The following is a 13,853-nucleotide window of genomic DNA, read 5'->3' on the forward strand; positions in this document are numbered from 1 at the left end:
GCAATTCATTCTCAAAATCAAACCTGGTTCATGTAGCTATCATAGTGACTTATCTCATCCTTTTAGTAAACAAGCTCCCTGGATTCCTATCATAACTGATCTCCACACAGTCAGATATACATGTATCAATTCTCCCCATTCCATTCGCTCCTTTCAAGCCAAACTCCAAAAACAAAGACGAAAATAACCCCTTAAATCTCCTCCATATCTTCATCCTCCAACCCCAAATCTAACGGCGGGAAATCGCCCACCTCAACTCTCTCCGGCTTCACAAACACGCCTCTCTTCTCCAAACAACTGAAATATCGGCGCCCTCCCACCGACCCGTCATTTTTTCCAGTAGGCTCATCAAGTTCGATGCCGACCCAGATTGGTGCCAATGGCTCTGTGGTAGTTTGGACATCATCATCACCTTCCTTTCCTCTTTCCTCTTCTTCTCCTTTTTCGCCTTTGACTTCGGTTTCTGCAGTTTCTGATGACGATGATTTGACTCGCGGAGAAGGAATGGTAGGTACAGGTCCGATGAAACGTATGGTCCCGCGGCGGATATGGGGCGGGTCGGAGGGAAGGATAATGGCGCGCTTGGAGAGCTCGATACCTAGTGTGTTTCGCGTTGGTATAAATGGATATAAACATAGATTGAAAGTTGTGGGGGGCGGGAGGGGAGGGAGGGAGAGGGAAGGGAAAGTGAAAGTCTCGTTAATCGCATTTTTCATTTATGTACCTCTCTGTTTAATCTCTTGTTGGTCCTTCTCCACTTGCTGCTTAAGGGTTTGTTCAGGGGAGGGAGTTGTTGGGTCGAAACGACCCAGCTTTTGATTTTTTTTCCATGATAGGACGCTGTTCGGGAGGCTTTCGTAGGTTGAGGTCGGCAGTGCGTATTTTTCTACTGTGGAGAGATCGGTGAAATTTGGGCGCGCTGATGGAGGCCGGGTATCATGGACCTAGCCTTTGGGTTAGACTAGAGTATATGAGTATATAATACAAATAGGTCATTCAAAATGGAAGGAAACAAGGAAGGAGGGTAATTTGGGAAGTGCCAAAATGATAGTAATCATTCGGAGCGGGAGCAAATATTTTTAAACATGAATCTCCCATGGACGGCTTTAGGCAAAGAAGGGGATTCCAACATCACGGTGCTGAATATCCTGTCATTTGTCGGGATGTCTCCAGATCCATCCCAAAACCATGAACAGGGTCATTATGCCACCCAGCAAGACCCAACAACTCACGTGGATGTGAGCAACAAACGTGGAAGCAAAAAGTAAATAATGGCACAGAAATAGATGCCAGGTAGACATCGATTCCGTCATTGCATACCTCAAACTCGCATCCTCTTGCCAGACCCCATTCACCAACTAATTGATCGTCTCCCTCGACCCATCGGTCTTCTCTGCCAGGAGACTTCAACTTAAGTTTCTGGTTGGATGGTGGAATCCCAGTCATAGTCTCCAGTTTAGCTTTTAACTGTGACACGGTCCACGTCGGGGTTATGCGACGCTCTGAGGCGTATGACACCGTATCTCCTGTTGCTGGTCCCCCGCTGCCCGGGGCAACTGTAATGAGAGCAGCGATGTCCATAGGAGTGGGTTGAAAGGCCATGTTGAGGGGTATTTAAACCAGAATTAGAACTTCTATTGAAGGTCTCTTTCGATGTTTAAAAACTGAAAAGTATAGGGAGAAGCCTATACCATTGACTTTTTGAGGTTTCAAAGACTCCCTTGGTATTATTCTTTTCCTGCTTTGGTAGTTAGAATTTACCCCGCATTGAACGATATTAGTACACGTTCGTAAGGAAAGGCGTCTACCTATTCAAAGCAAAATATCAGAAAAAATTTATAAATATCTTTCACATCGTAAGTATGCCTAAAGCGAGGATATAACATCCTACAAGCAGGCGATAGGAAGATGAAGATGAGTGCTGGAAAGGGATCAAGGAGTATCAGGTGACATGGCACCGGCGCCAGCCAAGACATCGACCTGGGAGTCGTAGTTGCGTTTGATCATTTATGCTACCGTAGACAAAATGGAACAATGGAAGAATAGAAGAATGGAGAATCCTGGCTATTACTCAATTTCTATGGTTGGGGATGGAATATTTAAAAGGTGCCATTGCTAGAGCTACGGCGTATAATATCGAATAAAAACAAACCGCTGAGACACGAAGGGTGGACCATTTTCACAAATATGGCATTTGCACTCATTATTTTCAAATTACCCAATAGTCCAAAATGTCTTTCATTTTTACATACGCAGCGTATGTACGATTTCGGATATATACTAGTATATACCAGTTGCGAAGGAACCCTCCGTGGCTGGAAAATAAATACTAGTATACTTACCCAAGTTACACACACACACACAACTAAAATACCTTGGACCTGTCTTACTTCTTCCACCTGAAATATTTCTACCGTTATCGACAAAGCTGCTGCCGACAGCAACGTAATCCTGTTCATGGAGATATTTATGTGCCTGAACTTCAGGGATATAGATCTGGTGATCCTACGCACGTGACGTATCTGGCGAGTTAAGCGGCCTGAGCGCGAACCAGACGCCACAGCCGAAACCCTAACAGAAGCCTCGATTCTGTCGAGTTGCCCTCCTTTCAACCACCACTGATTCTGTCCTGCAGATGCTGAGAGCGAGCGGATCCTGATCGAGTTGTGTTACAAGAGGTAGTAGAAATAGAGCCCTGTCCAGTGGCTTGCCCCGAATCGTCAATCTCTGTGCACAAGGCTGATTAATTTTCCTGAAGCACGTTTGGACCATGGAATGCAGCGACCCAGAAAAGTACGAAGAATTGCATGTTCATAATGTCTACCAGGAGATTGCGGAACACTTCTCCTCCACGAGATATAAGGTCGGTCGATAGCTTCTGTTTTCTCTTTCATGCATGCCTCCTAAGTGTGGTCGTAATACCTGCGGCCCAAGCTTGCTGAAGAAAAATCCGGTTTCTCTGCATAGCCTTGGCCGATTGTCGAACGGTTTTTAAAGGAACGCCCGCCAGGTTCGATCGGCCTAGACATCGGTTGTGGGAATGGCAAATATTTGCCCGTCAATTCTGACATTTTCATTGTTGCGTCAGATCGGTAAGTTGAAAATTTTTGCTAGTATATTTGCTCCGATAATGCCCCATCCCTGCCCAAAGAAAAAGCGTAATATTTGGATCCCAAATTTTCTATAAGGATATTACTATCCCTGTCTAAACATGCAAGATTTAGATCTGAAGCCTTGGCGCGGATTGCCAGTGCGCATTATCCACATTCTTCGATTGTCGCTGACAATCTGAATTTACCACATCCGGATGGCATCTTCGATTTCGCCATTTCCATTGCAGTGGTACATCACCTGTCAAACCATGAACGCAGAGTCAGAGCTATTCAGTCTATCCTGCAAACGCTCAAGCCGCCTCACGATGGTCGTGAAGGTGGCAAAGCATTGATCTATGTCTGGGCACTGGAGCAGAAAAACAGTAGGAGGGGATGGGATGCTGGCGATGACCAGGACGTCATGGTACCCTGGGTGAGAAGAGAAAAACCTGGTGATGATAAGTCCGGGGCGTCAACAAAGACTTTTCATCGCTACTATCATTTGTATGAATCACAGGAGATAGAACGAGATATCGTTGCCGCTGGTGGTCAAGTCTTGGATCATGGTTATGAAAAAGACAACTGGTGGGCTATTGCAGGCTTAAAGTCAGTGGGTTGAATTGTGATAACGCAAGTAGGACCGCTATATCAAGCATCCGGTATCGTCTCGAATTGAAGAGCTATGAAAACAATTTGGGGGAGAGAGAATAAATTAAGTGGCATACATCAAAAGCGTCAAGGACAAAAGAGAAGAGTGGAAACGGGGACGGGAAAGTCGTTGGAAGAAGGAGAGGGAAATTGAAAAATGAAGATGAACTCTGAGTAGGAAAGCTTAAAAAGAGAATGGCTAAATCTACCTATGCAAAACCCGAAATGACAAAGGAAAGGAAGAAGAGGAAAATTGAAAATAATATGGAAGAAGAAAATGGAAAATGTGATAGGAGAAACACAGAAAAATATACAAGACTTCGATCTATCCGCCACCAATCCCACGCTATGCAGCCATATCCCGATATAACCTATATCACCAACCACTTCGAAAGAACCATATATCATTTCTTAGAGCGAACTCCTGCGCCTGAACGAGTTCCGGGGTGGCCAACCTTGTGCTCTGAAGGCGACTTTGGAGATTTTGACTTTGAATAAAGCTCACGCGGCTGGCTTGATGCGTACGCGGGAACGCCGGCAGTCAACTCAGCAACAGAAGGAAGCTGCTGGCCTGAGCCTCGTATCGCTGAGTCTCGCCTCGGTCTGGATGCTGCTGTGTTTATTCTGCGCACCTTGGGAGGAGGCTCCGTTGTTGGATGCGTAAGTAGAAATGGCAATACACCAGCTCGTCTCGCCATCTCGTGCTCTCCTAGCTGCCAGTGCATAGCTTCAGCTGCTCTCCAAGGGACGAACATTTCTGCTGCTATCTTGGACCACATATCTGCTTTGAATCTGCATGTGTTTTAGGACCGACGAATCAACAGTTGCTCTCGTATTAGCACGTCATGCTTCAATTACGGGGGCTTACCTTTCGTATAGCCTAGCCAGTTTATTCTTACGGTCCTCATCCCACTCACTCCGTCGTTCAAGGTAATTTTGGTAATGGAGCCGACAGCTAAGGGCGCTTCTGCCAGGTAGCTTTTTGCTGATATCCTCCCACTTTAACCCGTTGCCTCGAAGCTCTATTATTAGAGCATCTTCTTCAGCCGACCATTTCGATTGTTTTTTGGCAGGGATTTCAAAGGATGGCGCAGGCTGTAGCCGTTTTGCTGGTCTTGTGGATGATAAGATCTGAGGATCAGGTAACGATGTCACTTCCGCTTCTGTGGCTATCCCCGCGCGAGGAGACCTGGAATTTTTTTGCGTCCGGAGTTGCGCGACTGCAGGATCTGTTATCACCTGCCTGGCATTTATATCCTTCTTTTCTTCCTCCTCATCTTGAGACTGCAGAAGCGAGGCGATATCCACCTTTTCTGTGGGGGTTCGTTCACGAATACACAGAGCAACCATATACACCCCAATTAGTTTGAGATGGATTGCTGATTCCTCTGTGAATCGCGAGTGAGAAAAAAAAATATTTGCTAGTTCGATCTAGCCACGGTGCCTATTTGGTGGCAGGGGGAAATGGAGAAGGCAACAAGCGCAGCGGAAAGTGGTCGTTAGGAATTGAAAGCAGTTCCCTGAAGGGTAAGGATGATGGAACGGATCAGATAAATTCCAGAATCGTGTTCCTAAGATGGTGGAAAGCACGCGAGCAATGGTTAAATAAATTGGCGAAGTCCCGGTTTAGGTCTATGAGTCGATCAGCCGCCACCGCCCTTACACCATGTGGGTGCAACGGCAATAGGGCGGAAACCAGGATGGAGGAACGGCCAAAGGAAAGAGCCCGCGTCAAGGAAAGGAAAAGGTTCCTCTGCCCCAAAGTGGTACAGTACCGACCTGATCTAGAGAATGTGGGAAATCTCCCTGACAAAAATAAAAAGGGCGAGAGAGAGTCGGTCTAACTAGTTCTGCCTTATTTTCCGCTTCTGAATTTCTCGACCAATGGTCGGGATATCCGGGATGTTACAAAATCACTGGTTACCGTCTTCCTTCGCTCCACCAACGAACTTGCGGACGCCGGTTTCGACCTGTTGTGACGTGCCCTATTGTCGCGTTACGGGTGATTTGGGGAAGATTGGCAGAAGAACAACAGGCGGGCGGCGAAATACAAGGCAGTGTACATGCTTCCTCGGGCGCCATTTGTCTCAAGGGACTAAATAGTGAAAGACGAGGGGGATCAAGCCAGGATAAGGACGTAAGCTATCCAGCGCATCGTCAAGCTGGAGGAACTATCCGAAGCAGCTAAATCCATGATGGCATAGTATGATTATTCTCCAGTTATTTTTATTATTTTGGGAGAAAATGGAAAAATAAAAAGGGATTCCACAGGTAACTTTTTCTTTTTCCCCTTCTGCTTTTTGGTTGGTCCGACTTTCGTACCTGGTCCAGTCCCTTGCACATCATGCAATTCGAAATCCAAACCCTCCCCACGTCTTCTCACTTTCGTACCGTTTAAACTTTGCTGCCACATACGATGGGCAGTGGTGCAGAAAAGAAAGAAGGATCAATGACAATACAAAATAAAAATAAAATACAAATACAAAAATCCACTGTACTGAACTCTATATAATAGTTCACATGAAAAATTACAAATTGCGGAGCGGGTTTATTGATTCTTGGGTGGAACTGTTCGTCTCATGTCCGTTGAACTTATGCCTTTCGTTTCTAATCTTTTCTTTCTCTCTTCCTCTTTTGTGAAAGATTTGTTGGGGGAAATTTTTCAATCCCTGGTGATTTTGGTAATTTATATTCTATTTTGTGAACTGGGTTTGCTATTAGTTCTTCCAACCCTGCCTGAATGGCAGGGGCCGAGGATAGGGCAAGACATATCATGAAACTTTAAATGTATCTTAGGGCTTCCAGGCTTTGTCTAACAACTAGTAACAAGCGAGGGCAAAAAATATTACGTTTCTTGCAAATCCTAATGGATAGGCAAATAGCTGGGGAGAACCTCGACGGTTAGCGAGGAAATATACCCATCCCTGTGCATATATGTATATATTTATCGAGAAGGCGGAGCCGAGAGCAATACTTGAAAGCAACCGACTAGCTATGTGCAAATAGGCCTTGCGGAATTAACAGTCTAGAGCGACGCAATGCCGAATTGAAGGTACAGTGTATGCGTCAGAACACTGATATCAGGAGTTCATTGTTCAAATCCTCCAGTATAAGGATTCTTTGCGTGTGTATCTCCCGTATAAAAGACAATACCAGAAATTTAAAAATAAAAAATACAAATAAATAAAAATGGGTAACCGGTAGGGTTACTGTGGTCAGTGCAAACTTCGTCGCCTAAAGAAATAGTTAACCAAGCCACAGAGGGCTGATGACATGCATAATGTTAAGATCCAGTACCAAGTGATCTGACCAATTTGCTTTTTTCCTATGGTATGTATGCCCCTCCTCCAATTCTACCCGGATCCGCTTCATGAAAGCATTTATGGACGCCCTTTTTGTTGGTGGTACTGCTTCAGAAGACACCGGCCTAGAAGTTTTCTCACTTTCTCTCTTCCTTCTCTCGTGAGCGAAGCGTTGAAGAACCAGTAAGGAGTTTAATTTCCAATCTCACCTCCAAACTTTTATATTGCCAGCCTTTTTTTAGATTCGCCCCCAGTATCTTGGCAAGTTTACTCTCATCCATGCTGTCATCCACTGCATATACTTGACACACATTAAGTGTCCACAAGATCCGCAAGGGCTAATTATATCTGAAAGGTTGTATTAGTGCATACGCTTTCTGAAGACGATACATGAAGCAAAACGGTCGTGGAACAAGGGTTAACAGCTAGGATGGAAATGTGCAGGCCTATCGTCTGGCACTTGATTTCGAGACTCTTTTCATCCCCCCAAACGACGCCTTGGGCCGCTCAAAAAGGAAATGAAAGCTTGAATTTGTGAATTCATTGATTCATTTCTTTTGTTGGGCAATAGTAATGGGTGTAGATGGTTCGTCACACACAAACATGGTCACCAATTGCCCCATGGGGGAGAACGCAGGAGACACTGTTTTTCCGTCTTTACGCGACTACAAAAGAGGCTATTCTGTTATTCTTAGAAACATCTTTGCCAAGTAAGCGCAGATCCCAGCTAAGGTTGGTTCTTCTCTCAGATATCGCAGCTAGGAGAATACGTATATAGATCACCGCCTCTGGAATTGGGCGCGATGCGTGCAAAAGAGAAGGCCAGTAAGAAACCGGGCAGTATGCAACTTCGTTACTGCTCTTCTTTTCGTACATAGTTACTCACATATTTTTCTGCAGGAAACCCGACATAGGAAGTGCAAAATCAGGGGAGGCGTTGCGGTGAAAATCTTGCACAATACAATGGCGAACAAGATCGTGGGGAAAGCCGATGGCCATGTTCAACGTCAATTTTCTGTTCCAATAGCAGAACTGGGGGATAAGAAGATGTGCCAAATATCTTCTCATTCTCTAGCAGCCTTTGTTCTTTTCCGGTTTTCCTTCAAGCCATTTATTTGTTCGCCTCGGAGCTTAAAATCTAAAATCATAAGATAATTGTAAGTGTGGCAATGCGAATTAGGATATCACCAGCGTCTGTAAATTTTTCCTTGTTCAAGTTTTTATTAGCAGATATTTCAATATTAGAAAGGGTGCTAAATACAGACGTCAGCAGTAAGTCACTCCCATGGTAATGTCCGACATACATGTTGCGGTGTACATAACTTTTTGCTTTGAAACAGAGGGAATTGGCCCCCAAATAAGCAGTTGGCACAAGGCCATCCTTATCGATTTAGCCAATCAACGTATGCCGTAATATATATATGCGGTGAGCAAAGAACGAACAAAATTCCCCGAATGCTCTCCGTGATACGATGTCTCTGTGTTAGGCGATATCCTTGTCGGATATCCATCGTGTGTGCCATCGCACAATGCAAGGTACTGTGCCACCGCGACTCTTACTAGAATCCTCATATACAAATTGAAATTGACACGGGGAAAAAAAGGGTGCGGGAGGGATTACGATACTATAAATCAGCGCGGCAATGGGAAATTCGGGATTTTTCGCGACTGATTATCCAAGTTGATAAATATTAAGATCAGCTGGGGAAGCAATGGAGAAATTTTCGCTGAGTCAACTCAAAATGTGCAGTTCCTTTTTAATAGCGAGTTTCATGAGCAGAGGTCATCGAGGTCGCGTGGGGCTGGATGATATGATACCTGTGGTAAATTTTCAATTTCAAGCTCTCGCAGATACAGCTAATGTCCAAGAGAGTCGCAAAAAGCAGTGACCCAAGATAGCACCGAATTGCAAAATTTAACCAACAAGCCTAAAAAAAAGTAATTTCTGGGAGTTTTGGTGTTCATCAAGCTAGTAACGAACGAATAACTTAACGGCAGCCACAGGAGCACATCGATGATAAAAAAAGAAAAGATAAAAAAAGGACAATAATGGAGAGATTATGCAGCAGGGATTTTGCATGGGAAATCAGTTAATTGTCACGAACTGTGGCGTCTCGTTTGGGTCCTCATCAACAGTCGGGGGCGATGTGGGATTGTTGAACTCTTTTAGATCATATGGGGCAACATGTCACGGATAGTTTGGGATGCTAAACACCAAGGGTTAAAAAGCGAACACCTGACGAAATTTCAGTGGCACGATAGGAGTCGGGGGCGTTTTTCAGATGGGTTTTCCAATTTTGGCATGGAATTACAGATTGGACGGTGTCCCCGAAAACAAATTGAATGTCGCCCATACTGTCACCGGTTATTCTCCTCTGCCTGGAGGCGGCACAGCAGACCCGCGACCATGTGGCATATCTGTAACCATCAGATAGCTACCTCGCAAGCAAGATCGGCCAGCTGCTTGAATCTTTGACATGACAGCGATGGGTCGATCATCTTTGATAGGATAGGTCAGGTCAACCGATGGAGTTACGGCCAAAAACGCCACCTATATCATTTGTTGTTGTATTCTAACAATTTCCATGAACTCTGGTTTGATAGCCAAGAATTCGACATATTTGCCCGCATAGTTTATGTAAAGATCAGAACAGATGACCTCAGACACAGAGCGGGTAAGTAAGCAGCGACGTGTGTAGGCATGCAAGGAGATAGTTTGTCGAAAGCGGTGAAGACACCGCTCCATTTATCAAGAAAGTGGTATTCTATCGCCAATATCTCAAGACGGTTCAATCGCCGAGAAATACCTACAGGAAATCATCTTAATGCGTCAATTCCTCCGCTCTGGCTGGAATGACATCAGCAACGAACGCATTGAACCGTGGGGAAGATACCGCCTGGGTGGTCCGAAGTCTGTTTGCCCAACCCAACTCCACCAGGAAGAGGGGAAACCCTTGTGCCCAAAATATGTAAGAACGAACTCCTCCTTCAATCAGTAGCTCTGTTCTCCCTCATTTGCCCCTCATTGCCTCACTATCTCGAGGGATAGCCTGCTGTGAGAATTCGGAAACGTCCGGTCTTGTCAAAAACGAGTGGCGGAAGGGATTGGGAGGAAGGGGAGTTGCAAGCCTCTTCTAAATCGATCCACACCTGAACCATGATGACATTTCCGAACAAAGCCCCTTGCTAATTTCTTCACGTTGGGCAAAAATCCATCGCTATCTGGGCGCCTTGAAATATGTACATGCTGGTTGCGGCTGAAGGAAGCCCAGGCGTCGTGGCTGTGTGCGGGTGTTTGGTTCGTCTCAAAAGCAGTTCGTTGATGCAGTTCATGCAAGCTTGGCATCATTGGACATCCTTCGTTGCCGGCTTGATGCGCAGGCTCTTATTCGTGCTTTTCCCGCACTCGCCCCAGTGATCCTCTTCTCAGATCTCGCCTTGTCACTACTGACTAAGAGCTTAGTACACTAGGTCAGGATTTACAAATTCGCAAGTTCGAGTCCTGCATCCCTTTCGTCAAGAGAGGGTTAAAAACAAACAATAAAAAAGCTTAGTACCTTAGCTAGCGAGAGATCACTCTTCTCTCAGCAACAATCAATCAGATATCGAGCAGGATTTCCCGCTCCGGGGTTTTCCGTTACGATTATTCGTCCGCTAGTTCATAGGTCCAATTACCATAGTATGCTATTTCCCCATGACTATTCCTAACAATTTAAGAGTAATGGAAATGTTTTATGTTTCCAGCCAATTATTACCCATCCATCACAACAACTATCTCTGTTGTCTTGGCGAGGATGAACCATTAAATTCCATTGTTATTTCGCCCCAAAAATTTATGATCATTATCAAATCCAAGGCAAGAATGAAAGACCTGGACTCCTTGAATCGTATGAGCAAACAAAAAAATGGATACCCTCAACAGTATATACAGCATCAACCATTATGGCCTTTAAGAGGGTTTGGTTGGATTTGGTAAACCTCTTTAAATCGGACGACGGCTGAGGCGAACCGGTGTTTCAGGCGCAAGAGAGAGATATACATATTCCTGCCTCCATTGGGCGGATTTCCTTCCGCTGATAGCTTGGCTCCATATCCACGGCTCGTTTTAGATTGAAGTTGTTATGAAAGAGTTATAAAGCTGTATGGCAAGCCTTTTTTCTGCCCTCCTTTCGTCGAAATTTACCTAGGCGGTGACCCTAGTGGTGAGGGTAACACAGATCACCAGACACAGACGGAGCTAGGTTTAAATATACGACTAATATTTCTCTTTTAAACATGGTTTGGCAAGCTTTGAATCCACAAGTTGCCGCTCAAGCCATAGTGGTTAAATATTCGGGCAGACATAAGGTCGTATTTCACCAAGCCATTTGATTCCCGACTTCTCCGGATCTATCACGCGGATCGAGGGCGGTAGACGCCCGACATGCCCAATGGAAATAATACCCCCAGCATAGGAAATGTACTCAAAAATGCAATGAGAGGCGGACTGAAGGGGTCTCTGACGAATGGCGCCTGAAAGGATGGAAATGTTTATTAAACTGTTGCATCATTCCGTGTATCCCGTCCTATCGTTCTTTTTGTGGAAGCTCATGTAGAGCACTGGCAGAATCATCGAGGATTTTCGAAAAAGCCTAACAGACGACTGGAGCACTGACAACGGCTGGCTGATGAGGATTTCGTGGGAATTCACTGGTGGTGAGGCAACACCCCTTGAGCCACGCGGTCATGGTAGTAGAACCCAACACTGCCACAACTATTCTCGCGGCCAATACCAGGTTGATAATACCGGTGGTGTCAAATGTAGGGATAGAGCAAATTTGGCAAGGAGCTGAAAATGTCAGTGAACGAAGAACTTAAACAAAGAATGCAATTTGCAGCATGTCTTTACCACCGGAAGTACTTAGGGTAATTTTTAACAGTTGCAATCACAAGTTATCGCAGCGCCAGAACTGTAAGATGTCCTCAGGTCTCAAGCAGGTGAATGAACCCACCTTAGATCCGGGTCCACGTTTCCATCGAGAAAGAGAGTTTCGATACAAGCCTGGGGGACGTGGAGCCCCGAGACGTCATCACTCAATGAACGAACCAGTATTTTGGGAATGGAAGAGTGCAGCCATTACGGTTTGCTGACCTGTTTGTGCATCTCAAAACGAGGCTTCTCCCCTGCTGCAGACCAGCCTTGCATGTCTTCTGGGGGGTTGAAAGTAAAAGAGACAATTCATTCGTGACGAAATGAACAAATCACGCAGTTGGTTTCTAGATAGCGCTCGACGAGCATTGAGGGAACGGAGGGGCATCAAACCAAATGCGACAACACCGAAAATATCCATTATTCCACGAACTGCAAAACTTGACACTTTGGCTCCAGAGGGGTGAAGAGGACATGGGGGGATAGCGCTAATTCCCGCACCATGGAACACCTGTTTTCAGATCTGGAAACACGAACCATGAAGGCTAAAATGATGGATCCCTTAAATGTTGTCATTAGTCCCAATTATGTAGGTGTAAATCCCTTTGGAAATCCACTTCGCCACGGTGTTCATCTTGCAGCTGCTCTCCATAGAGCTTTGACAGATCAGAGATAATTCACCCATCCATTTTGCATATGACAGCAGTTCGCGCCATCCCACCTGCGTAAGGGTCTAGCGTACTTGGAAACAGCCTTGTCAGTTGTCAAAGTGCGTTGATGGTGCCACGCTTTTGGAGCCAGACTCGCAATTCGTCAGGCAACAGGGAATATGAACCAGAGCGGGAGGGGTATGCATCCATTTTGTCCGGAAGATTGGATGGAAGAGCTCGGAAGGGACAAAAAGGGATGTATCTTCTAATCCAGCTCATCATCCAAAAGTTCGGCCATTTCAAGATACTGGCAAATCTTGGCCTCTCCCCATTTTTCTTTTGATTTCAAAGAGTTATACATCATTACCGTAGTGAGGCTGCACCAGTCTACTCATGCACATGTACTGTACATGCTACTTGAGAGCCAGCAACATGCTATTTTCTTTTTCTTTTTCTTTGGCGAAGGCGGAAGACCAGGTTTTGGTAAAGAATAAAAACATAAGTTCGAGCCAGCATCTCTAGGCAAAAAGGGAGCGGCATTTTGAACGGTATGTATGAAGGATGTCGAGCGATAGATGCCCAACGAAGCGATGCAAGCTCGGTATAGTACATTTCTTTGGACCGGATCCACATTCTTGCGCTATTCAATTACCGTGAGGCGGTCTACTTATGCAGACAACGAACGATGGAAAGAACCAAAAAGGCGGGAGCGGTCAGCACATATTCCCGACGGTGCTGATCATGATTCAACTGTCGAGGCAAGTCTGGGTCTGCAAGGCTTGTTGCATCTTGACCCCTGCGCAAAATAACTTTGTGTGAAAATCAGCGGAATGTTATTACTGTGTGCTGCTGCATGTCTGGTCTCTCTCCTTGGTATTCTTGATGAGTTGGCCTTGGGGGTCTGATATGCTCCAAAGGCGGTGAACAGCTGGACGCCATTGGATCGCCTGAGCCAGAGTAGGGGGAAGTCGAGAACCTTGAGAATCGAAAGAGGCCTGTCACAGAGCTCCCCCATCGTGACCAAGGGTCATCCACACAATAAACAGGTCCTTGATGCCTGAAAGGAATGAATCTTTTTCATCAGGCTCTTTTGCACACCAGAATCCCGGAAAGTTTGAGGGAAAGGGGAGGTTATTGTGCAAGTGGGACCTCCTCACACTAACTGGAAAATATAAATTCCAGATATATGACTGGTTCACAGCACATGCCGGACGGTACCCATGTAAGGATAAGCCCAGTCCCTTCATGTTGT

The 13,853-nt window shown here is 45.5% G+C and overlaps 5 protein-coding genes across 5 annotated transcripts; 3 read left to right on the forward strand and 2 right to left on the reverse strand.

Annotated features, from left to right (window-relative positions):
* Nucleotides 1-10: 10 nt before the first annotated feature.
* On the reverse strand, nt 11-1,740 carry HCBG_07942 (uncharacterized protein; the record flags this gene model as incomplete). The annotated part of the gene is made up of 3 exons (XM_045434991.1): nt 11-598; nt 725-944; nt 1,321-1,740. The coding sequence occupies 3 exons, from the start codon at nt 1,600-1,602 to the stop codon at nt 192-194; spliced, it is 909 nt and encodes a 302-aa protein (XP_045284297.1).
* Nucleotides 1,741-2,231: 491 nt separating this feature from the next.
* On the forward strand, nt 2,232-4,074 carry HCBG_07943 (tRNA methyltransferase; the record flags this gene model as incomplete). Its single annotated transcript, XM_045434992.1, has 5 exons — nt 2,232-2,257; nt 2,429-2,513; nt 2,759-2,863; nt 2,968-3,092; nt 3,225-4,074. 5 exons carry the CDS (start codon nt 2,232-2,234, stop codon nt 3,709-3,711), a joined length of 828 nt encoding a protein of 275 aa, XP_045284298.1.
* Nucleotides 4,075-4,144: 70 nt separating this feature from the next.
* On the reverse strand, nt 4,145-6,011 carry HCBG_07944 (MYB DNA-binding domain-containing protein; the record flags this gene model as incomplete). The annotated part of the gene is made up of 2 exons (XM_045434993.1): nt 4,145-4,532; nt 4,609-6,011. 2 exons carry the CDS (start codon nt 5,088-5,090, stop codon nt 4,145-4,147), a joined length of 870 nt encoding a protein of 289 aa, XP_045284299.1.
* Nucleotides 6,012-9,227: 3,216 nt separating this feature from the next.
* Nucleotides 9,228-10,196, forward strand: HCBG_07945 (uncharacterized protein; the record flags this gene model as incomplete). Its single annotated transcript, XM_045434994.1, has 4 exons — nt 9,228-9,364; nt 9,647-9,717; nt 9,797-10,011; nt 10,092-10,196. The coding sequence occupies 4 exons, from the start codon at nt 9,228-9,230 to the stop codon at nt 10,194-10,196; spliced, it is 528 nt and encodes a 175-aa protein (XP_045284300.1).
* A 1,269-nt stretch (nt 10,197-11,465) lies between these two features.
* On the forward strand, nt 11,466-13,410 carry HCBG_07946 (uncharacterized protein; the record flags this gene model as incomplete). Its single annotated transcript, XM_045434995.1, has 6 exons — nt 11,466-11,501; nt 11,638-11,842; nt 12,303-12,414; nt 12,704-12,799; nt 13,124-13,149; nt 13,277-13,410. The coding sequence occupies 6 exons, from the start codon at nt 11,466-11,468 to the stop codon at nt 13,408-13,410; spliced, it is 609 nt and encodes a 202-aa protein (XP_045284301.1).
* Between the last annotated feature and the right edge of the window lie 443 nt (nt 13,411-13,853).

This window comes from Histoplasma capsulatum (assembly GCF_000150115.1).
Source record: "Histoplasma capsulatum G186AR genomic scaffold supercont2.14, whole genome shotgun sequence".
In the NCBI taxonomy this organism is placed as follows: Eukaryota; Fungi; Ascomycota; class Eurotiomycetes; order Onygenales; family Ajellomycetaceae; genus Histoplasma; species Histoplasma capsulatum.